Source organism: Prionailurus viverrinus, chromosome A3 (genome assembly GCF_022837055.1).
Source record: "Prionailurus viverrinus isolate Anna chromosome A3, UM_Priviv_1.0, whole genome shotgun sequence".
Taxonomy (NCBI): Eukaryota; Metazoa; Chordata; class Mammalia; order Carnivora; family Felidae; genus Prionailurus; species Prionailurus viverrinus.
The window spans coordinates 49,357,109-49,382,659 of NC_062563.1; the positions used below are offsets into that span (position 1 = coordinate 49,357,109).

The 25,551-nt window shown below is 40.6% G+C and overlaps 1 protein-coding gene across 3 annotated transcripts in view; it reads left to right on the forward strand.

The window, feature by feature from the left end:
- SYNDIG1 (synapse differentiation inducing 1) overlaps positions 1–25,551 on the forward strand; it is a 186,834-nt gene that overhangs the window by 76,711 nt on the left and 84,572 nt on the right. For all 3 annotated transcript variants that reach the window (XM_047853322.1, XM_047853323.1, XM_047853324.1), the window contains exon 2: positions 4,048–4,607. In XM_047853322.1, the coding sequence (XP_047709278.1) occupies positions 4,128–4,607 (480 nt within the window). In that variant the 5' untranslated portion in view covers positions 4,048–4,127. The remainder of the gene's footprint in view (positions 1–4,047; positions 4,608–25,551) is intronic.

Below are 25,551 nucleotides of genomic sequence, written 5' to 3' on the forward strand. Positions count from 1 at the left end.
TGACAGCTCAGAGCCTGGAGCTTGTTTCAGATTCTGTGTCTCCCTCTCTCTCTGACCCTCCCCCATTCATGCTCTGGCTCTCTGCCTCAAAAATAAAAACGTTAAAAAAAATTGTAAAAAAAAAAAAAGAGTCAAAACAGATGAACATAAGGGAAGGGAAACAAAAATAATATAAAAACGGGGGGGAGCAAAACAGAAGAGACTAATAAATGTGGAGAGAAAACTGAGGGTAATGGGAAGGGTGTTGGGAGGGGGGGTGGGCTAAATGGGTAAGAGGCACTAAGGAATGTACTCCTGAAATCATTGTTGCACTAAATGCTAACCAATTTGGATGTAAATTTAAAAAAATAAAAAAATAAAACAAGTTAATAAAAAAAAGAAACTATGAAAAAGAAAAAAGAAAAAACAATCTGCCCATAAATGAACCCATTCAATTCAATCCCACGTTGTCAAGGATCAACAGTAGTTTTCAATAGAAACATAGGAGTGTGCAAGATAAGCCAAACTAGCTGCAATTTGCACTCGCCATAAATGTAAGATTCCCATGAAAAGCTGGTTCATTGTGGGTTAGGGACACTTTGAATTCCAAGTGTTGAAATAAAGTAGACCTCTAAGCTCTATCTCCATACACACAAAATAAAATAAAATAAAATAAAATAAAATATAAAAAAAGAAAACAAAACCCTTAAGAATATTTGATATATTAATTTGAATACTTTTTTAAAAGATAGTATATAATCCATTGTATAGTCAACCCAACTGTGCAACTAGCCAAAACTTGCACTATATATGATAGAACAGCACCCCTCTGTTTTATGTGCAAAATAATCACTTGGAATGGTGTTAAAATGCAGATTATGATTCAGTAGTTCAAGGTGTACTGAAGATTCCACCTTCTAACAAACTTCCAGGTGGTGCTCATGTTTCCAGTTCTCAGCTAAGCATTATAGGTGTCAAACTGTGGACAGCACCTCAGAGACCTAAGCTGTGCATGCCTCAAGATGCTGTAATATCAGATTCACATTTGGGGCTTGTGCAGCTCAAGGTGAACTGCCTCTTGCAGGGGCAAGGGCTGGAGGAAGATGTTGACATTAGCAGTTTTGATGTTTGCAGAAGAGGATGTAACAGCACCCATAACAGAAATTGTAGCACAGTGTCTGAGAACACACCAGAAAAGGGGAGATCCTTCGTCTGAGCAAGAGCCTGTGACTCCATTGAAGAGATGGGGTTTGAACACATGCAACCACATGTCTTTTGTAAGATAATACATATTTGAGAAGAAGGAGCTCAGTCTGAGAAGTGAACTATACTTCAAGAAGGTTATTCTAAGCTTGGTGGTACATCTGGCCTTCACAAACCATACAAGGGGCCCAATTCTGAGATCAACCCAGTGACTTCTCTGTAGAAGGAGAAGATTAGAGAAGCTGAGGGTTTGGACCACAAGTACTTCAATGAGCATATTATTCTGCCTTGGAAGAAGAACAGTCCCAAAGATGATGCTTAGACATATATTGTGCCTCACATGTTGCAGGTACTCAAAAGATCTTGTCCAAATAGTTTCACGGTTTCAGTCTTAAGATGTTAAATGCCAGAGCTAAATCAGCAGAAGTGGCAGTGAGTTTTTTGACCTGTCTTAAATCTGACACAGTGTCACATAAATAATACCCACCATCTCTCTGTGCTTATGCTGTAGTTTCACTAGTCATTTGTCAACTCTACTAAAATGTTATTTTCTACTTAGTCACAAAGGTATCCTCCCTATTTCTCGGTTGGTCTAAAATTTTGAATTCTTGTAGCTACCACCAAATAAAGCAGTTATAATATGAGAAAATTCTGAAATCTCATAGAAAGCCAGAGTTCTCAAAGTCCCAACACTCAAAGTGTTTTCATACATAATAGCTATTAACTTGCAAACAGAAAATGCCTGAGGAAATTTATTCTTTTTGTTGTTAGGAAAAACCTTAAGCATTCATAAAATCTTGAGAAAAGGTGCAAGTGTTCTTAAATCATTATTATTTTTTTTTTTTACTTCTAGGAAAATTACTCAAATACTTCTAAATTATTCTATTTAAATTTTTTAAATGTTTGTTTAATTTTTTATTTAACTGTAGTTGACATACCACATAGTTTCAGGTATATAACATAGTGATTCAACAAATCTATACATTTTTCAGTGCTCACCATGATAAGTGTAATCACCATCTGTCACCATATGTTACTACAATATTGACTATATTCTCTATGCTGTACTTTTCATCCCTGTGACTTACTTATTTCATAACTGGAAGTTTGTACCTCCTAATCCCCTTCACTTGTTTTGCCCACCTCCCCATCCTTCTTCCCCTCGGCAACCACCAGTTTTTTTCTCTGTATTTAGGAGTCTGTTGGGTTTTTGAGTGTGTCTGTTCTCTTGTTGTGTTTTTTAGATCCCACATATAAGTAAAATCATATAGTATTTGTCTTTACCTGACTTATTTCACTTAGCATAATACCTTCTAGGTCCATCCATGTTGTCAAAAATGGCAAGATCTCATTCTTTTTTATGGCTGAATAATATTCCATTATATACATATAATATATGTATATATACACCTATATTCACCACATCTTCTTATCTATTCATCTATTCATCTATAAATGGACACTTGGATCATCTCCATATCTTGGCTATTGTAATTAATGCTTCAATAAACATAGGGGTGTATATACCATTTCAAATAGCATTTTCATTTTTGTGGGGTAAATACCCAGTAGTGGAATTACTGGATCATATGGTATTTTTATTTTTAACTCTTTGAGGAACCTACATACTGTTTTCCACAGTGGCTGCAGCAGTTTACATTCCCACCTCCAGTGCACAAGTGTTCCTTTTTCTCCACATCTTCACCAACACTTTATTTCTAGTCTTTTTTATACTAGTTATTCTGACTGGTGTGAGGTTATATGTCATCATGGCTTTGATTTACATCTTCCTGATGATAAGTTATGTCCAGTATCTTTTCATATGTCTCTTGGCCATCTGTATGTCTTCTTTGGAAAAATGTCTATTTAGGTCCTCTGCCCATTTTTAAATCAGATTGTCTTTTGTTTTGTTTTATTCTTTGGTGTGAGTTGTATAAGTTCTTTGTATATTAACTTCTTATCAGATATATCATTTGTAAATATCATCATCCATTCCATAGGTTGCCTTTTTGTTTGTTGATGGCTTCCTTTGCTGTTCAAGGATATTCATTATCTCCAAAACCTTAATCTTTGGTATCTTTCTTTCTTTTCCTCCTCCTCCTTCCCCTCCCTTTTTTTTTTTTAAATATTCAAAACCCTAGAAAGGAACATGATCTAGCTAGAAACAATTTAGAAGCCTTCTTAATTGTATCCCAAATATGTAGGTGTTTCTCTAAGTTGAGGGCTATTAAGGCAGGGGAATTTCTAGTTCAATTCCTGGGCCCGTGTTGGAAGACCAGTAGGCATTTCTCATACATACATTAGAATGTACTTGAATATACATGTGAGTGTTTCCTCAGTTGGGGAATTTTGTCCATACGTGGTACTAATAAAGTGGGTTTTCCTGTCATTTAACTTCTAAATCTGTGTGGGACATTATTTCTTCCTTGAGCATGTGTTTTCTGCTCGAATAAATAGCCATGGACCTGGGAAGAGTCAATCCCCATTACAGATTTACAGCCTTATTTTCCCTCTGGCCTGGCCCAATGCTAATGTGATTGGATTTACCCAAGGATTTCAAGATGTCTGCCGGCAATCACAGGTTTCTCTAGAGCTACAGTGGTTCCAATTCCTGCAAAGTCTCCTTTATTTGGAAGCAAAGTCTTTATAGAGATGTGAGTAATCAATATCTGGCTTTCTCTGATTGGCTGCTCAGATAGAGCCTTTTTAAAATTGGTAGAATAGGTAGGACTAGAATATCATCTGACTCCCCCAGTTTCTGTGCATATTGGCTGACTAGTACATGCTGAAACAGCGACGGTCCGGGTAATTAGCTTTTTGTCAGGTGTGATTTTCTTGTCTCATCTCTGTTTCCTCTGCCTTCAGGAGAAATGGGTCCCATGAGGCAAGTGTGACCCTGGAGTGCAGCCTGCCAGCCTTACACCCAGTTGAGGAGGGAGAGCACCATGGATGGCATAACTGAACAGAAGAGTGTGCTGGTGCACAGTAAAATCAGTGATGCTGGCAAGAGGAATGGCTTAATTAACACCAGAAACTTCATGGCTGAGAGCAGAGATGGCCTGGTGTCTGTTTACCCAGCACCACAGTACCAGAGCTGCCGGGTGGTGGGCAGTGCAGCGCCAGCCACCCTGGACAGCAGCAGGAGTGAGCCAGTACAGCAGCTGCTGGATCCCAACACCCTTCCGCAGTCTGTGGAGTCCCATTTCCGTCCCAACATCATCCTCTACTCAGAGGGTGTGCTGCGCTCCTGGGGGGATGGCGTGGCTGCCGACTGTTGTGAGACCACCTTCATTGAGGACCGGTCGCCCACCAAAGAGAGCCTGGAGTACCCTGATGGGAAGTTCATTGACCTCTCGCCTGACGACATCAAAATCCACACACTGTCCTACGACGTGGAGGAGGAGGAGGAATTCCAGGAGCTGGAGGTCAGAGGATGTGTTTATCATAAGCCTTTGGGAATGGGGAATGGGGATTGGGTGGGGACCCATGAGCGCCTAGCAAAAGTTAGGGAATGAAACTTGTGTGTGAAAATGCAGAGAAACGGAATCATCCTTAAATATACATTGAAAATGGAGTAGAGAAAGTCTAGGTGACCAACACCCAGTGGGGGCTTCAGCAGGGATGCCGGCAGAGACAGCACAAGGTAATGGCCATAAGACTGGAGCTACTGGTGGATTTAAAGATTGCCAGCACTGGAAATCAACTGGGTATTCCTGCTCACCCCACACTCATGAGAGAGGGGTTATTGGCAACAGTGATCAAGGTGAGAGGGAGGCTTATGGTCCTAGAGCCACATTAGGCTGAAAAGGCATGTGTAGGGACAATTTGAGAAGTGTTTTTGCTGCCACATGTAGTTTCCTTAATTTGGCATTCTAGAGTTTCTTCTAAGGGAGGCTTGATATAGCTAAAGCCTGCTGGAAGAAATAAGTAGGAGTACTAGCCTAAAGGGAAGATGAGTTGAGTTGTTTCAAGAGTCACTTCTTCAGGAGACTGGAGGGCAGGTAAGGGCATTTGGATTACATTCTCTGAAACATTCATTTTGGACATATTGTAACACAGCACAGCAGCCAAGCAGACCAGAAGCATCAGGCCTGGAAGTGCACTGAGAACCAGAAGCAGCTGGAGAAAGACGGGTTTAATCGGAAGGGAAATTCAGAAATGAGAAATGTCATGTAGCAATCCTTGTGAATAGAGCCCATGAAAACCAACTGTAAGGGAGTACAGAGAAGTCAAGTTGCGCGAGAGGCCATCAGAGCGAACCTTCACACCCTCTGGTGGCACCTGTTAAGGGGAGGAGGAGGATATCATCTCTGGCCATTCTAAAGTTTTGAGAAAGCTGCAAGAAGTACTTTGGCTTGCATTCACAAGCCACTGTCAATTGTCCACTCTTTTCTAAGACCTGACGGTTTTGTCGAATGCAAACATATAGATGACACTTGAACTGCTTGAAGTTCAGGAAGCAGATATACAAAAGTGCAGTTGCCACATAACACAGGAGTTATGATGGTAGAGTACTCAGTCTGCTCTGAAAGCATCCAAAGTAAGGGTGATGGGACTCCAAGCATAATGTGGCGGGTCAGCAGTCATTACAGAGGAAGCACTCCCTGCACTGCATCATGAGGTAAAGAACCAGACTCTAAGCAAGAGGGCTCGTGGGGAGTTAGCAAGAGAATTCTGGTCAAAGAGGACATCATGAGCAGATAAAGCACAGAAGCATCCAACCTAGGTCAGCAGGAGATAGTAACTGATTATACTTGTAAGACCTATGGATCATGGTGAAGTCGGGACACAGGACCAAAAGGAAAGTCCTGTAACTGAGGACTGTACCAGCCTTCCAAGGGAGGCTGGATTTTAGGTGAGGTCACAAACCCATATGCTTACAAGAAGGAAGGACATGTAATAACATCAAGAGAGAGCCCTGGGGGGGGGTGTGACCCGAGACTAGCCCTGGCCCAACCATCTACAGCTTCAGCCCTCCTCAGCTACCACCCCATAGGCCATGCTGCTAGATACCTTGAAGGATGCTGTGGCCATGGAAACCACTGAGGAGTTTCAGGCAGGAGAGCTGGGGTCAGATTCAAGTTTTTGGAAGCTGCTATGGTTGCAGAGTGGGACAGTGGGACAGAATGGAGAGATGGAGGGGTGAGGGGAGGGACATGGGGCTAGGACCAAACTGGATGCACAGAGCTTTTGGGAATTGTCATACGACACAGTGAGGGAGAGAATCAGGATAGCAGTAGAACTGAAGAAATACTTAAAAAGTGAAGTGTGCCATTGTTTGGAGATGGCGCAAAGGAAGGGGGCAGGCCTATCCTGTGCAGAGATGTCCTTAAGCCTCCAAGTGGCCAAGCTGGCTAGCAGAGGATTTTCAGCTTTGTTAAGAATATTTGGAAAATAAGCTCCAATATATAATATCCATTAGAATTTACAATTTTGGGATTCTTGAATGTCTCTTTCATTACTCTGTTACTTGTGTGGGCTTCATTCCTCCCTCCCTTTCCTTGTATCCATGCACTTAAAAGTCCATATCCTTGAATAACTACATTACATCAGTATCAGTGAAGATGAACAAGTGAATAATACATCTTCTTGGTCTTTAGTCCACTTCCATTCTGTGGCTTCACAACAAACTACACTGAAGGGAATCTTACTCCTTTTCCTTTAAGACTTGCATTGGCTTCAGATTGAGCTTGCAAATAAATACAACCATTATTTAAATGCAAGTGTTCTTTCCATAGTATGTCTTAATCCACATTTTTGTCAATCAATTACTGAATCCATTTTTTTGCAATAATTTTCACAAAGTGACCTCAGCCAGTAGATGTGGTTTTAGAACTTTGCAAAGGACCACAACCTACTTAGAGTCAATATTTTAAATTAAATGTTAGGATATGGGTGGCTGGGGCAACAGGATTTTTTATCTGGTTAGTCTAAGACTTTGACAGGTAGTGCAGGCTTCTGGGGAGGTGAGCTCTGCCGCCCAGTTTGTTTCCCTGTCCTGGCAACAGTAGAGGCAGCCCATCAGAAACAATTATTTTAATGATGCAGCAGCTGGAATCTTCAGTCATGATTATAGTGCCTACTGTGTACTAATATTTTTGTAGTCACCTTTGACTGTAGGGGTAAGGCAGAGCATGTTGGCATTTGTGCCTTTGCCAGAAAGGGTCCACCCAAAGACATCAGTGGAACAAGTACTTTAAAAGCTGGGCTGTCTCTTACAAGACTTTCTGTTTGATATCCAGGGAACAAATCCAAACCAAGAGATGGATCTTCCCACAGGCTCTGAGGGGAAGGTATCAAGGCACAGTTATGGCAGTTGGCACTCCTTCATTGCTGTCTAGCATAGCCATAGAGTATTCTAGAGGGTCATTCAAAGTGGCAGATTTGGTCCATTAGGAATTCTGTAAAAATAAGGTATTCTCTCAGCAACATTCTTATGGTGTGGCCATTGCACTCTTTATTCATGAAAACAAACAAACAAGCAAACAAACAAATAAACAAACAAACAAGCAACTAGTGAGTGGTTAGAAGTGTCAGCATGCAAGGGCACCTGAGTGGCTCAGTCGGTGAAGTGTCCAACTTCAGCTCAGGTCATGATCTTGCAGTTCATGGGTTAGAGCCCCTCCTCTGGCTCTGTGATGACAGCTCAGAGCCTGGAGCCTGCTTTGGATTCTGTGTCTCCCTATCTCTCTGTTCCTCCCCCACTTGCACGCTCTCTCTCTCTCTCAAAAATAAATAAAGATTTAAAAAAAAGTGTCAGCATGCATGGAGCAACTGTTCTAAGGTTGACTGTTTTTCTATTTCATGAAATAATAAAGGGGCCTGTATCAGTTAGCATTTGCTGCATTACAAATCCCCAAAAACAGTGGCTTAAAACAACTATTTATTTAGGTCATGATTCTCAGGGTCAGCAACTGGGATGAGTCTCAGCTGGATGGTTCTTGCTCTGCTAGTCTTACCTGTGTCTCCTCACTGGTCTGTGGGTAGCTGCTGCTCAGCTACCCAGCTGTACTTGAGAATGCTGGCTGGCCATTAGCTGGGATGACAGAAGTGGCTTGACCACATGACTCTCATCCAGCAGGTCACTCCATCACATAGCAGTCATGGTAGAGATTCCAAGAGCAGCAAGAGAGGGTGAGTCTCAATGTGCAAGGGCTTTCCAAGTCTTTGCTTGTGTTAGGCATGTTGCTGTCTTATTGGCCAAAGAAAGACACACAGCTAAGCCCAAAGTCAGTGTGGGAAGGACTTTTTAGGGTGGCAATATAGGAAAGTGCCAACAAATTGGTTGCCAATTATTGCAGTCTATAGTCTATCATAGAGAAAAAAAGTTTGCCTTTTTGACATATATATATTTTTAAGATCATCTAATTGAACAGAGTGACAACAGTCATGGTTATATTGTCACTTAAACAGAAAATACAATAGTTATTGATTTGGAGCTCATCCCAGAAGGCAGTACTACTTCAGATAAAACAACAACAAAAAATGACAATTTAACTTCTCAGGGAATTCTATAGCTTCACTTGGTCTATAGCAAGTTGATACCATTTCCTGAAAATTGTACTTTTCAGAAAGCCATTGCCCTGGTAAAGATAAGGGGTTCTTGTCCTTGAAGTTTCTGTGTACAAGGAAACCTTCCTCTTACCTGCTCCCTTCTCACTCTACCTGGAGAGGTTTGCCCCTGACATTTATAATGGAGAGTCCCTGATCCAGAGAGGTTTGCTCACCTGACACAAATTTCTACAAGAACATGTGAAGTTTTCAGTTAGCCTTTGAGGTCATACTTATGCAAATAGGTTCTGTAGCTAATTTCAAGAATCTTTATGTAAGGGCCTCAGAAATTGAGATTTGCTCTGCTCTACCCAAGAGGGAGTTGCTAGTCATGGTGAATTGTCAGGGCTCCAAATCAGACAGGGAGATCTCAGGGGGCCTCCTGAGGGGTTGCAGGAATGCAGAGGTGGCTGCTCATCTTTCGGTGTCATTGCACTCAGTGTAACCAGACAAGCCTCCCCGTGGGCACCCTCAGGGCACTCTGGGTGTATGATGCTGGGCCTGGTGCTCTACAGCTCCAGGGCCTCTTCCCTGGAGTTTGACCACTGCTTCATCTAGTGCCCAGACTGCAGTGAAACTACATCTTTTAGGAACATCAATAGCAGGAAAACACTTCTCCTTTTCATACACAGACACTCAGAGACTTCAGGCACCAGTGATAAAGCAGTTGTATGAAATATAAAATTTGGGTTTAAAGCTATGAAATGAAGTAGGTGAAGTTCAGGGCTAGAGAGTCCTAAGAGCCCCCTTGCTGTTAGAGATGCTTATCAAATGCTGAAAGGCCAATTATGACCCATTTATTTGTGATAATGCAACTCCTTCAGGATCCTAGAGCACATGGAACATCATCACTTAGAAAGAGTGACCAAGGTGGGTGAGCCTTTTCTTTGCAGCGGGAAGGAAGGAGACGTCAGGCACCTACTGGTGGAGCATCTATGTCAGGCTCTTCATGCACCCTCTGCCATGTAACCCCACAGCAACACTGGGCCACAAGTGTTAATCCTGCCTCATCCTGTGCAAATGACACTGAAGCTTGGGTGGTGTCCAAAGTCACACAGTTGGATGTACCGGCAGCTCTTGGATCTGAGACATGCTGACTTCAGACTCCTGCCTCCTAATGGTGATGCTGTTCCTCCAACATTAGGAAGGGGGAAAAGTTTGTGTTACAGTGAACTGCGGTTTCAGAATCCACAGGTAAAGTATGAAGAGGCAGAGCTGGGGCAGTCACAGACCACTCCCTCGCTGCCCTGAGCTGCAGCTGGGCCTCCCCAAGATCAGGAGTCTGCCCTCCCGTTACACACTTGAAGCCTGTCAGGAGATTCAGGATTTCACAACTGCAGTTTAGCACTGAGGTGCTCCATTCATAAACATGAGCAAAGAGGGAGGACTCAACAAACACTTGAAGAAAACTCAAAAGAGTGAATGAGACAGAAAAACAATAGAGAAATTGACCCAGAGGAAATAAATAATTCAGAAAATAATCGATAATATAGAAAATATTTTTAGTCTCCCCTAGAGAGGTTTGGGGTGGGCGATTTGAGGTTTGATTTTCTTTGTTTTCTCCATTGCCACTGGCTAGAACCTCAAATATGATGTTGAAGGGAGATGGCAAGCAGGAGGCATCCTTGCCTTGCTCCTAATCCTGGGAAAGCACTCAGACTTTCCTGATGAAAGATAATGTTGTTCATGTTCTTAAGCAGGAGTAGGAAATTCCCTTCCATCACAACTTTGTTGAACAGTTTTTTTTTAATAAGAAAATAGGTGTTGCATTTCATCAAATGCATTTTCTCTATTTAGATGATCATGTGTAAATTTTTCTTTTGTCCTTTATTCTATTAATGTGATCCATTACATGAACTGATTTTCAGATATAAAAGTGTCCTTACTTTGGGGGATTAATCCCCCTTGGTCATGGTATATACTCCTCTTTAAAGATTGCTAGATTTGACTCACTAATAATTTGTTAAGAATTTTTATGTTTGTGTCCATGAGGGATATTGGTCTGTAGTTCCTTTCTTGTGATATTTCTTCCTGGTTTTGGTATCAGGGTAATACTGGCCTTATAGAATGAGTAAAGAAGTGTTCCCTCCTGTTTTCTGAAAGAATCTGCATAGTATTGGGGGGCGTTGTTTGTTAAATATTTGTTCAAAGTCATCACTAAAGACATCTGGGCCTTGGCTATTCTTTGTGGGAAGAATTTTTATTACTGATCTGAAATCAGTATCAAATCAATAAGAAATAAGATGATTTCTTTATTGTTTTAAATCTATTATTTTAAAGAAAAGCTTCAGATTTTCCTTTCTTCTTGATGCAGTTTTAGTAATTTGTGTCATTCTAGGAATTTGTCCATTTTATCCAAATTTTGTAATTTGCTGGCATAGAGTTGTTCATAATATTCCACTTAAATCTTTCTATTTTCTGTATGGTTGGTGGTGTCGCCTCTTTTATGTATACTTTTGGTAATTCAAGGCTTTATGTTTCTTCCTTGGTCAGTCTAGCCAAAGGTTTATAAATTTTGTTGATCATTTCAAGTAGCTGACTTCTGGTTCCACTGATTGTTCTCTTGTTTTTTGGTTTTCCATTTCACCGATTTTCATTTAGGTGTTTATGATACCCTTCTGTCTGTTTCCTTTGGGTTAAATTTGCTCTTCTTTAGTTTCTTTACATGGGAGCTTAGTTTCCATTTGAGATTTTTTCCCCTTTATGATATATATGTTTAAATTTATACTTTCTCTCAAATACTGTTTTAACTACAAATTTTTGATAGGTTGTGTTCATTTTTAATTGAGTTCAAAATATTTTCTAATATCGATTGTGCTTTCTTTTTTTTTAACTTGTTTTATTTTTTATTTTTTTTTAATTTATATCCCAATTAGTTAGCATATAGTACAACAATGATTTCAGGAGTACATTCCTTAGTGCCTCTTACCCATTTAGCACACCCCCCCACAACCCCTCCCATAACCCTCAGTTTGTTCTCCATATTTATGAGTCTCTTCTATTTTGTCCCCCTCCCTGTTTTTATATTATTTTTGTTTCCCTTCCTTTATGTTCATCTGTTTTGTCTCTTAAAGTCCTCATATGAGTGAAATCATATGATTTTTGTCTTTCTCTGACTAATTTCACTTAGCATAATCCCCTCCAGTTCCATCCACACGGTTGCAAATGGCAAGATTTCATTCTTTTTGATTGCCAAGTAATACTCCACTGTGCTTTCTTAAAGTGGGTTATTTATAAAAGTATTTAATTTTTCTGGGGAGCCTGGGTGGCTCAGTCGGTTAAGCATCCGACTTCACCTCAGGTCACGATCTCCCGGTCCATGAGTTCGAGCCCCACATGGGGCTCTGGGCTGATGGCTCAGAGCCTGGAGCCTGCTTCCGATTCTGTGTCTCCCTCTCTCTCTGCCCCTCCCCCGTTCATGCTCTGTCTCTCTCTGTCTCAAAAATAAATAAACGTTAAAAAAATAAATAAATAAATAAATAAAGTATTTAATTTTTCAAATATTCATAGATGTCCCAATTTTTTAAATTATTTACTCCTCAATTAATTTAATGTGGTTGAAAAATGTAGTGTGTATAATTTCTCTCTTAAATTTATTGAGAATTGATATGAGGCATAGCATATAATGTGCTCTGGGAAATGTGCTATGCACACTTGTGAAAGAATGTATATTTTGTCATTATGTGAAGTATCCTATAAATGTTTGTTAGGTCAGGTTGACTGATGATGCTATTCATGTCTTTTGTTTTTGCTGTTTATCCATTAATTTTGTCAGTTTTTGCTTTATGTATTTTGGGGCTCCATTGGTAGGTACATGCACATTGATGATAATGATGATGTTGATGATGATGATGATTACTGTTATATCATGCTAAAGTATTGACCATTTTATCATCATAAAATGTTCCTTTTTATGTCTAATAATATTTCTTGTCTTTAGGTCTATTTTGTGTGACATTAATATGCCACTCCCATGTTTTTATTATTACATTTTCCATGATACATCTTTTTCTATCTTTTTGCTTAGAATTTATTTTTATGTTAGAATTTAAAGTATGTCTCTTATAGAAAGCATGTAGTTAATCTCATTTCTTTTCTTTTTTTTTTTGTTGTCTTACAGTCTTTCATTTGATTGGAATATTAATCCATTTGTATTAAATGTAATTTTTATATGATTGGCTTTATGTCTGCCATTTTGATTTTTGTTTTCTATGTGTTTCTTGTTTTTGTTATTGTTGTTTTCTTTTTATCTTTTCTTGTGTTAGCCACCATGTCAGCCAGGGATGTGAGGAGAGCTTACCAAGTCCCTCTGTAGTTCTCTCATTTCCAGGAGCTCCCTTTTAAATTCCTGGGTTATTCTCCCATCTGCCACTTGACCCAACCAGGACTATAGCCATTGGTTGGGAGAGCTTCAGACTTTTCCCATTCATAGCTAGGAATGGATTTTCTACTCCCAATCAATTAATCCCCTTTCAATAATAAAGCAAATGGTTTCCATGGCTAGGTCCACCCTAGCAGAAATACTGCATGGGCCAAGCTGGCGTGAAGCATGGTAACAACATCACAGATACTCACTTTTCTTACTCAAATTTCATCAGTTGTTGGTAAGTAAATACTTTTCAATATACTGACCTTTGGTCAGTGTATAAGGCTGTATAAGGCTGTGTTGATATTTTTTTCCAGTTATTTCTGGAAGACAAGATATGCCTACCTCCTGACACTATCATATAAGAAATCTTGCCAAGATACTGCCTGAAGTCCTAGATGTGCATTTTCCAGCATCACTAGATTCAAACAAAGAATGTGTTCACATGTCCATAGATGGCTTATGGTTAAGAATTTTAATCAAATTAATTACTTCAAATAATATGACATATATTTGCTTATAGCATTAGAAAATCAAATTATCATTTTCCTCCCTTGGGATAGTCTATAAAGAATTATATTTAGATATTCCAGTTTCTTGTGGATCTACCTGTGGATCAGTCACACAAGGGAATAGTTTTACTCCTTATAGTCATAGCCCATTTTGTGTTGCCCAAACTGCAGCAACCACCTTATTCTGTAAAGAGGCAATGTATGAGTAACTTTTATTCATCTAGAAATTAAATTTACGTACATGAAATAAGTAATAGTTACCAGTAAGGGCATTCTAAATACAATTTCCAAAGAAAAATTCAAAAATATTTTGTGAAACATAAACATGATTGGCATAATAGTATGCCATTTATTGTTTTAATTTTCTGTATCAAGGCTAACTCTCATCTAAATGTGGAATTCAAGGCATGTTTCTTAAAAATCGATCTCTTATGTTCTCATCTAACATATTCTCATCTTATATATAAATAAAAGGCACTGAAGTGTGTAACTATAACCATTTGATGGGGAAAGTGTCTCCCAAGATCATAAATCCATCTGTCATAATAATACAGACTGATAATTTTTCATATTCCTCTGAAACACTTTTTGATAAGTAAAAGGGAAGAGGCATCAAACCAAATTCATGTGTCAAATAAATAAAAGCCTTTTTAATTTTTCAAATTTGTGCTGAAAAGATTTCTTGACTGGGGCTTCTGAGCCACTAGTCATAATTGTAGGTGAGGAGGGGCCTGTTGTATCTACAGCTGCCTTAATGAAGGGAATCAGTGCCAGAGAACTGGAATCTTCTGTCATTGTAAGACTATTTCTTGTAATGAAATCTGCTTTGATACATTTACATGTTGCTGTGAGCTAAGTGCTTTCTAACATGCGTAAATATAGTCTGAATAATAGTGAAGAGAAGGCCCAAAAGCCTCTGATGAATATGTTCCATACTCAGTTTTGAACAAATATCAGCAAAATGTTTATTCTAAACCCAATTTTACTTTAATAAAGTTTCCCCAAGCTTAGCCGAAGGGCCACTTATCTCCCCTCATATTCATTTGAATGAAATCCAGTACAGATAGGATACTTTAGAGTTGTATAATGTAGATGTACACAATGGTTTATGAAAACATTTCTCCTCGGCCTCCACCAAGTTCAGTGTCCTGGTGACTCTTTAATAGGTGTGTGTAAGTAAGTAAGTCAGTCTGCATTGGTGCCAACATGTCAGAAGACCAATAACTAGACATCTCATGCTTGGGAAGGTGAGAACTACCAAGGGGTATGGTGGAAGTCTTTTCCATCATAAAACAAATAGAATGTGTGGAGTCAGGGAATATTCCTAACAGTTGTGAGAAACATATTTAGAAACATAATACATTGCTTGGAACCTTATAACCTTATATAAGGTTATTATCCATTGAGGTCTAGATTGTGAAATATAGATTCAGGAATGGGTTAGCAGAGATAAGGGTGTTTTGGGGAGGCTTTCTGGTGGAGGGTCCATCTAAACTGAGATCAAATCCCAGAGGATAGCCCTCTTTTCAACAAACTGCCCATGCTGTGCTGGCCTAGGCTGGATGCAATCAGGATGTGTTTCAATATGGTATATTATATGGAATTTTACTCTGATGCTTCTAGAAAATAGAGGAAAAGTAAAGTCTTTGGATAGATTCATTAATCATTGAGCCTCCTGTTCTAGGACTTTTGCTTTTATCTCTTTTAAGTAATCACTAGGTAGCAGATCACCCAAACAGAGTTCAATAAAATGAACGCCCTGTGGGCTTTCAGGGACACCATGAGCAGAGCTCCTCTCCCACAGCCTCCACACCACTCATGCCCTCCCTACCATCTCAAACCTCAGGGGCCTCCTTCAGTCTCTCAACCTCCATTTGGGCTTTTGTAGCCATCCCTGATGCCTGAAATGTTCTCTTCCTTGCCCTTCACTGGGCTGGCTTCTCAGAATCAATGTTGCCATTTCAATTCATTGTCTGTTTGCTTACTTATTTTCTGACTTCTTTGCCACAGTTGTCTTAGGTTGAGTTCACCAGAAACAGACAACAATGTGAGGATTCATGAACAAGAGACTAAGGAAATGCACTCAGGAAACACTGACTGGCCAGCCAGATGGAGGACCGAGCCTAGGAAGGGAGTTTCAGGCTAAGTTCCACAGAGGAGGCCTCAGTATGGCCCTTTGGGGACCTGAGTGTAAGTTATGTGCTGGTGGTCTGAAGACCACTTCTCCCACACGGGCTGTAGGTGAGTGGTTTGCAGCCTCCAAGGTGAGAAACAGAGGCATAAACTCCTGCAGATGTCTCCAGTGCTTAGGCCATAGCTCCACAGTCTAGGCATGCAGTTAATATTTGTGCTCATTAATTTATTAATGAATAAATGAATCTGTCAGAGGCAGAAGAACTCCAGGATCAATTTCTAAAGATTTTTTTAATAGAAATGAAGCCAAACTGTGTGAGCAGCCAAGCTCGTTGAGAGTCTTCTTGGTGAGAATTTTATATGACCTTGACTTGGTTTAATAAGTTCTTTACAAAGACACCTGTGTCAAGTGCAAGAAACAGAAATAGAACAGGGGGCCTCCTGGTACATGGTGAGCTGCTCTGCAGTAGCATCCCTGTATCTTCCTGTCTTGGGGACTGCTGGTTAGTGGCACATGTTAAATTGCTCCCAAGCAACGTTCAGCACTGTGTTGCAACACGAGAGCAGATTGTGTTTTTCACAAACCACAAAAACAAAGACAGACTCCACATAAGGAATAAGGAGAAATCATGACATGAGGAGTATTATAAATGACACACCATTGGTATTTTATTAAAAAAAGAAATCCCGCAGTCATTTTACCCAGATAGATCTCTCTCTGTGCGCTGTAGAGTAGGAAGAAGGAACGGAAAACCTGGAGCAACCAGAAGGCACTGGGGGCCCAGACAGTACCCACCCTGTCCCCGGGCCTGTGCTCAGCCCAGAGCCCTTCCCTCAGCTGGCATCTGTGTCCTCTTTGGCTTTTAAACTCAGTAATTCAGAGGTCACACCCCAAAACCAATTAAATCACAATCTCCAAGGTCAATATTTTTCTTTAATGCCTGTAGGTGGCTGTAATTTAAGACATCCCCCCCCCCCCACCAGTCGGATATGGCATTCATATGTTCTCATATGCCACGATCTTAGCCAGACCAGCTGTTCTTGGTCATCTTGTCACATGAACTGTGAGCTTTTTCTGAGTAGATGTGGAGGCAGTCAGAACCCTGGCACAGGTTCCCTAAAGTGTGTCCCATGGAACACTCATATGGGAAAATAGAAAGGGTTTGGCAAACCCTTGGAAACTCCAGATACTCCCTACAGAGTTACAGCCCCACAAGTTCTACAGGTCAGTTTTGGCTTAGCCGGAATTCACATGCTGACTTTAATTCAGTGATTCCTGGGTTAATTTGACTCTGAGCCCTTGGTTTTCAAAACACCATTTATTTTGACCTCCTGAACCAGTGTGCCACAGCACACACTGACCTAGCTGTTCCCAAGCAGATTGGTACCACGCCAGATGAGTTAAGTGGCAGCGAAGAACCTAGTGACAGCTGGGCTAGCCCCTGTCATGAGGACCTGCATCATGTCGCAGGATGAAGTCAGTGCGGACAAGCTCCAGAGGGCCACTGTCACCTGGAGAGACTCCATCTGGAACAAGATGCAGAAACTCATGGGGTCTGAGGATCCTGAAGGAAGAATGGAACAGAGAACAAGGGGAGTGGCTATTAGTTTGTTGCACCATTGTTGCTGCTATTTGTTTGCCAAAGTGGAGGCTGGACAAAAAAGTAGCTCAGGCAGAAAGCTGGGGAGAGTGCCAGCTAGGGGACTCCCTGCAGCTCTATGCTGGAGAGGAGCTCCCAGGAAAGGAGCCATCCCTGGTGACTCCTCATCTACCTTAGCACTTTTCCTAAGCCTTGCCCAGTTTGAGTGTGTGAGCAAATCACTTCCTGAAATTGAAGGGCTTGAAATTGAAGGTGTGGGTTCAGGCTGTCCAGGGTATGGCCTTAGGGTCTGTATTTCTAACATCTCCCAGTGGATGCTGCTGCTGCCCCTAGACCACACTCAGCATCAAGGACAGAGACCTTCCCTGACCAGTGATCCAGACAGCTTCTTCTAATCCTCTTACTGTCAGAGAAGATTCAAGATCAACCCTTACTGGAAACATTTTCCATCTCTAGAGGTGGACTTGCCCCTTATGGCCCCTTCTGAAAGCCCAGGGACCCATGTCTACCTTCTTCTAAGAAGGGCCCCTTACACCCTTCTCCTTCCCCAGCAAGACTGCCAGGCCCTGGATGGAACACTGCCAGTGTCTCCACTTTTCCTGGTATGATGGTATTCTACTCTTCTGGCCATCTAGGTCACTCTGGATCCCCTATGAAATGAGCCGAGAAATGGATAATCCAGAAGCCGACTGAAGCCCCCTGCCTCTCCTGGTTACTTCCCTCCTTGGAACACCTCCTGCTCTGTGACCTGTGAGCTCTGCCAGGACCTTGTGCTCATCTGGGTGGGATCTGCTTCCATCATTGCCTCCCTCTGCATCCCACTGTGGCTCTGGAACAAGGGTGGATATCTCACACTGCTTTACAGTCAGTCTCCAAGTTGAGGTATTGAGTGTAACTGGGACTGGGATCTTCTACACCTTATGTCCTCTGTGTGCTTCTAAAAATGCAGCCACTGGTCCAGTTTTATGGAAGATGAGATCCTTGCACAGTGGCTCCTAGAGGCTTGAGCTTTCTTGTTGCTTCAGGCAGTGACCTGGAGGAGATAGATGCACTCATGAAAAGGACTTACACAGCTCTCTTTGCTTTGCTAGCAGATTGGGCCATATTGTTCCAGCTGGAATTGTCCCCTGTAACAGCCCCATCTGTCTGTTGTTAGCATGCACTGGGCAAGAGGTGTGAATATCAGGCTTCTAGAACTGGATGCCCTTGGCAAGCTATCTCTTCAGCAGGCCAAATACTGATCTGACCATTTTGATGTCCTTCTTATAGCACCTGGAATCACTCTGGCTGGCAGGACTTCAGTATTTGGAAGACCTAACATAAAGTGATATGGACTTTGAGGAAAGTTTTGAAAGAGGCAGCTGCCAGACAAATGAGAGGCACATGCCATCCCAGTCATCTCCATTTCCATAAATACTCAAAATGTGCTCTCATAAGTAAAAGGTAGCCTTAAAAACATTTGTTGTATCTCTAAGAACTAGTCTTCAAGATGGGGACGAAATAAGACAATGGTACATTTTTTTTTTCAATCAGAAGATTCAATGCAGCTTAAACTGGTTCAGTTGAACAGATGGTCATCCTGGACCCACTGGTCACACCTCTTAGAAGTGTCAGGAGTCACCAAGTCCACTACTTCATAAACTGTAGTTCTCTGAGATAGTATAAGTACATAACTCACTGTAAAGACTGAAGACACTGTGACAAGGGTGGGAGATAGGTGTATGGCAGAATTAATATGTACTAGCTTATCACAGAATCTACTTATCTCACCCCCTGTCAGGAGGCAGAAAGTATATGTGCTCTGTAAGAGCCAACCTGTTGAAAGAGAAATGGGTGCTTGTCAGTATCAGAAATATAAACAAGGTAAATTATTACTCAGGAGGTGCTGGAATGTCTTCAAACTGACAGTTAACCCTCTTCCTTACTCTTAAATTTTTAAGGGTATTTATGATTGGACCATATGAGGAGAATTTCTATATGGGGCAAAAAAGGCAAGAAGAAACAAGTCAATACTCAGGTACTATGTAGCAGGAAGAGGAACTCATGCCCCATATGTTTCCATCCCTAGTTCTTTCACTAGCTTGATCAGGAAGATGTAGCCACGTCTATTTTATAGATCATGAATTTGAGGTTCCAGCCAGTGGTTTTCCATCTTGGCTGCATATTAGAATCACATATAAAACTTACAATGAAGTATAAAACACTTACAAAATCCCTGATGGTTAGAGCATCAGCAGACCCAAGCATCAGGAATCTTAGAGCCCCTAAGTGAGCCCCCAAGGATAGCCAAACCCCAGGACATTGGTGACTTGCCCAAGGTCACACAGCTAGGAGGGATAGACCAAATGTTAGCTCTAATTCCTGTATTTTTTCTATTCTACCATAATAAGTAACTTGTATCTCTGGGTCATGTTGATTGAATTATCTAAATTAGATCTAGAAACTCCAGTTTTCTATTAAAATCAATTTTTGTCGTTTTTACTCTGGAAAACAAATCTGAACCTCAGCTGATGACATGCATGCTTCAGTGTCTAGGGGGAGTGTACTGATATCTGCAGCTTACTTTGAAATGCATCCCAAAGAGGGTTAGACGAAGTAACAGATGGACAGAAGGATGAGCAACTTGGTAAATATCTGATAAAGTCAGTATAGTAGCTATGCTAACAATAGAGTCTGAGTGAAGGATACGTGAGCATTCACTATATGCTTATTTTCAGTCGTGTATGTTTTATCTATTTGAGTGCATATTGATGCAAGGAATAGGAAAGGTGTTATCACTGCACCATTTATGAGCTAATCCATTTTTAACCTTCTGTTTTGCAATTATCATACACCAGCCCCAGTGTTGTATTTCATTTCTGGAGTTTGTGTTGACAAGCATGTGTTCTTGTAGCTGACTTAATTTACTGCACAAATGGTAGCAACGTTGCTCTGAAAAAGAAGTGGTCATCACATTCACATTTACATTTAAATGTAAAGTGTATAACTATAACACATTTAGAGGAAAATGTAGGAAATCTCTGTAACCTAAAGTTAGGTGAAGAATTTCTAGGGGCGCATGGGTGGCTCAGTAGGTTAAGCATACAATTCAGCTCAGGTCATGATCTCGCGGTCCATGAGGTGGAGCCCCATGTTGGGCTCTGTGCTGACAGCTCAGAGCCTGGATCCTGCTTTGGATTCTGCATCTCCTTCTCTCTCTTTCCCATTCACACTCTGTCTCTCTCTCTCTCTTTCAAAAGTAAGTAAACATTAATTTTTTTTTAAGTTTTTAGATGTGAAGTTAGAAGGACAATCCATAAAAGAACAGATAGATAAATTTGACTTCATCAAAGTTAAAATTTTACTCTGCAAAATACATGTAAAATAATGAAAAGACAAGATGCTGCAGAGTGAGAGAAAAATATTTGCAAGTCACATGTCTGACAAATAATGTGTATCCAAAGTATATTTAAAAATTCTCTAAACTCAAAAGTAGGAAAATAAACAAACCAACTTCTAAAATGGCAAAAGATTTGAACAGATACTTCACCAAATAGGGTGTGCAGATGGTGGGTAAGCACACAAGAACATTCAACATCATTAGCCATCGGGGAAATGCAGATTAAAACCATGGTAAGATAGCAGGGCACACCTCTTAACAATGGCTGAAATCCAAAAAACAGACACTACCAAGTGTTGGTGAAAATGCAAAGCAACTAATTCTCATTCATTGCTGGTAGGAATGCAGAAGGGTACAGCCACTCTGGAAAAGGCTGTCACTTTCTCACAAAGCTGAACAATTACCATATGACACAGCAATCCCACTCCTGGGCATTTGCTCTAAAGAAATGAAAACTTACATCCACACAGAAACCTGTTCCTGTACATCGCAGCATTTACTTGTAATAACTCAAACCTAGAAACTAATGTCCTCCAGTGGATGAATGGATGAGCTTCATTCATGGAGGGTGGCACTTCCTCATCATGCAATATTACTCAGGAATAAAATGAATGCGTTGCTGATACACCCAGGTATTGTACTGGGTATTGTGCTGAGCAGAAAAGGTGGGTCTCTAACAGTCACATACTGTCTGATTCCATTGCTCTGACATTCTCCAAAAGACAAAAGTGTAGCAACAGGCAGCAGCTCTGTGGTTGCCCGGGGTCAAAGGTGAAGGAAGGGAGGTAACTATAAAAAGGCAGCAATAACATGAAGGAGCTTTTTAAGGCTATAGGACCTTCCTGTATCCTGATTGTTGTACTGGTTTTATAAGTCACACATGCAGCAAACCCATAGACCTTTAGACAACAAACAATCAAACAAAAGCGAGGGCATGGTTAAGCTGTGAGATCTGATTTAGGTCTGTGGTTTAGCCTTGTTCTCCGTGTCAATGTCCTGGTTTTGATCATGTGCTGTGCTTATGTAAGAGGCACTCTAGGGTATGTGGGAACTCTCTGTTCTATCTTTGCAATTTCTACAGGAACTCTGTTCTATTTCTGAAACTTTTATGTGAGTCTAAAATTGTCTCAATTGCACACACACTGAAATAGTTTATACATATATACACATATACATATTTCATGAGGTTCTTTAATGAATTTTAACATTCTTTTTATAGGATGTTAATACAACTTAAATATATTCTTTCCCCTCAATAAAGCAGAATACTTTAGAATAAAGAAAATTGGGAAGTTAACAATTTTTTTAAATAGTTGATATCTGATTACCTAGAACACCCCGGTCAGTCCCTTGATATGTAGCCAGATATTTACTGTAATTGGATTTTGCACAGAAGCAACCTTTTGATTTGGAAAAAATTCTAATTCTTAAAAACTAGGGAGCCCACTTGGGCCACAGGTGCTTCCAGATGTGTGGGGCTGTATTCCATGGACCAGCAGTGAACTAAGAGAGACTGGACAGGTGACTTCTGGAACCGCCTACACACAAGGTTCTCCTTGATCCCCTGTTTCAGGAAGTTGTTTTTTATTGTAGAGATGGAAGATGTGGATTCAGGGATCTGACAGTGTATAGGGGCTGGTGGCTTTGGCCAGTGACTGAAACTCTGAGAGGACAAAAAAGACATTGAACAAGTCGGGTAGGGGATCTACACTCTGCCCATTCTGGAGCAAGGTGGACATGCCTCTCACTCAAGCAAAAGAGGTTTCTGGTTTACTCTGTGATGGGACACAGGGCTGGACAGGGTATGGGAAGCAGAGATGACCACTGATCTCTTAAGAAAGGGCACTGTGATGTTCACCTGCACCCCTCCCCCAGTATCTAGAATAATCTCTGGCACTTATTAGAGCTTATAGACTATTTTCTGGGTACATGGATAGTTGTGGATGGGTGATATCACATTCCCCCAAGCTTGCCCATAGTTCTTAGGAGGGCTCACATTCTGCTAGGCTCCTCTGGCTTCTAGCCTGTCCCTCCTCATACTTCTCAGCCTGAACTTTCATGCATTGTTTTTCTCTGAGCTCCTGAGGTTGTGCATTGTGTGAATAGCATTGGCACTCATGAGCCATCCTCTGCCAGATTCTTCCAGGAACCCTTTGCTACATGGGCCCTTGGAGGTGGCACTCAGTTGCCCTGTCCTGTGAGATGATACCTCTGACTATGCATGGCATCCATGCTTTATTCTGGAAGCCCCCTTAGGTTTGTTTAGCTCAGGCACACCTCTCTGTGTGAGCTCTCTGAGCTCCTGTGGGCAGGTGTGTGATATCAAATGCCACCAAGTAGCTTCTCTGTGGAAACATGAAAAGGACAGGTTTCATGGAATACTAAATTGCAACGTAAAATGAATTATTCATATTTCATGAAGAAAGTAAATTCAGTATTTTCCTCCCTGTTTTCCCCATAATGTTCACAGTGTTTTCATTAAAACACAATCAAGAAAAGAAAACAGGGGTGTTTGGGTGGCTCAGGTGATTAAGCGTCTGACTCTTGGTTTCAGCTCAGGTCATGATCTCAGGGTTTGTAGATAGAGCCCCATGTTGGGCTCTGCGCTGACAGCACAAACCCTGCTTGGGATTCTCTCCCCACCAACTCCTATCCCATTTGCATGGGCACATGCTCTCTCTCTTTCAAAATAAATAAACTTAACAACAAAAGGAAAGCAATATACAAAAAAGGAAAAAAATCAATTTAAAGTAAATTTTTTGCCTTCTACAATGGTGTATGTAGGAGGGATTTTTTTTTAACTTTTTATTTTTAAAATAATTTGAGACATTCAGAAAAGTTGCAAGACCAGTACAAAGAACTTCTGTATGTTTGTCACCCGTTTTCTTCAGCCTCAATAGTTTACTACACTTGCTTTATCATTCTATCTATATACAGGTGGTCCTTGAACATTGCAGGGAGTAGGAGCACTGGCTCCACACCGTCAAAAATTTATAGCTTTTGACTCCACCAAAACTTAACTGCTAATAGCCTGCTGTTGGCCAGAAGGCTTACCAATAACATAAACAACACATGTTTTATGTGCTATATGTATTATATACTGTATTCTTACAATAAAGGAAGCTAGAGAAAACATTATTAAGAAAATCATAAGGAAGAGAAAATATATTTACAATACTGTTTTATTGAAATAAATTCACCTGTAAGTGGACCTATACAATTCAAACCCAGATTGTTCAAGGGTCAGCTGTACACAAGTTTTTCTGAGATATTTGCAGTTAAGTTACACACATGAATTTCCTTTACCACTAAATGAACCATATGTGTTTTCTAAAAAAGTCACTTATAAAAGGAAATTAAAATTATTACAATACTATCATCTGTTCTATAGATTTATTCAAATTTTTCTAATTCTTTCAATATTGTTCTTTGTAGTAAAAGAAAAAAATTGGGTTCAAAATCCCATATTCCCGTTTTTTTGCCATGCCTCATTAGTCTTCTGTAATCTGGAATCTTCTTCTGTCTCTCTTTCTCTTTCGTAACCTTGACATTGTTGCAGAGTACAGGTCAGTTATTTTACAGACAGACCCAGGTTTGGGTTTGTCTGACAATTCGTGTGGCTGCATTTTTGTCAGGACCACCACAGAAGTGAGGCTGTGCCCTTCCTAGTGCAGTGCATCAGGAGGCCACGGTGTCAGTGTGACCCATAACTTTAGTCACTTGTTGACAATGGTGCTGGCCAAGTTTCTCACTGGCCAAGAGATGGTGTTTCTTTGCAATTAATTAGTATCTTGTAGGTAGGTAGATACTCTGAGACTGTGGGGGCACCCTATGTCCCAGTAGTTATCCATCTAGGTTTAGCATTCTCTGACACATTGGAAACCCCATAGTTCGTTCTGTATTTATTACTTGGCATTCCACTATGAAGCAGAGTTTTCCCTTCCCCCATATTTATTGTTTCCCTCATTTAGAACTTTATTTCAGGCTGGGCCAATTGGTTCTTATTTTATTCAGTGGATTACTGTTCCATTTATTACATTATCTATTGTGGTACTTACTTTGTTATGTACTCGACAGCCCCTTTCAATTTGGCTTCTGTGCACTTTGGACGTAACTCATCATTCTTTAATCATCGTCATCATTCCCTGGTACAGCAAGCTATTCTAGATATATCCTGTTGTGTTGGCAATCCTACCCCTGAAATCAGCCATTTCTCCAAAGAACCCTGGGTGCTTTTATTGGAGAACGGTATTTAAAAACTAACATTTGGGTGCTAAGTCTGCTCACTGCCCCTGGGGATGGAGATCACTGTTTCCAGGCACTCTCAGCAAACCTAGATGGAAAACACCTATGTGCACATGTCACATATCAGTGTAACTGTGTGTATCCATATTATACACACATTTTATCTATTTATAGATAGGTAGAAACAGATACCCTCAATTCCAGTCCAGCCAGCTCACAGTGGAGCACTTCATATGTTTGTAAGCTGCATTGTATTCCATTGTGTAGATGTATCACAGTTTATGTGAACACTCTCCTTTGAATGAGCACTTCAGTCATTTCTAGTAGTTGGGAATTACATATAATGCTGCAGCAAATAACCTCATGCATATGTATTTCCATATTATTGGAGGTGAATCTTCCGGATAAATTCCTAGAAATGAGATTACAGGGCCAAAAATAAACACATATTTAATTATGTTATATTGACAAATATGCTTCCTAAGGCTGCACCCATTTGCATATCAATCAGCCTGTTTCCCCACAACCTAATAATATCGTTGATTGTGTTTTTTAATTTTTGACAATAGGTGAAAAGTGGTG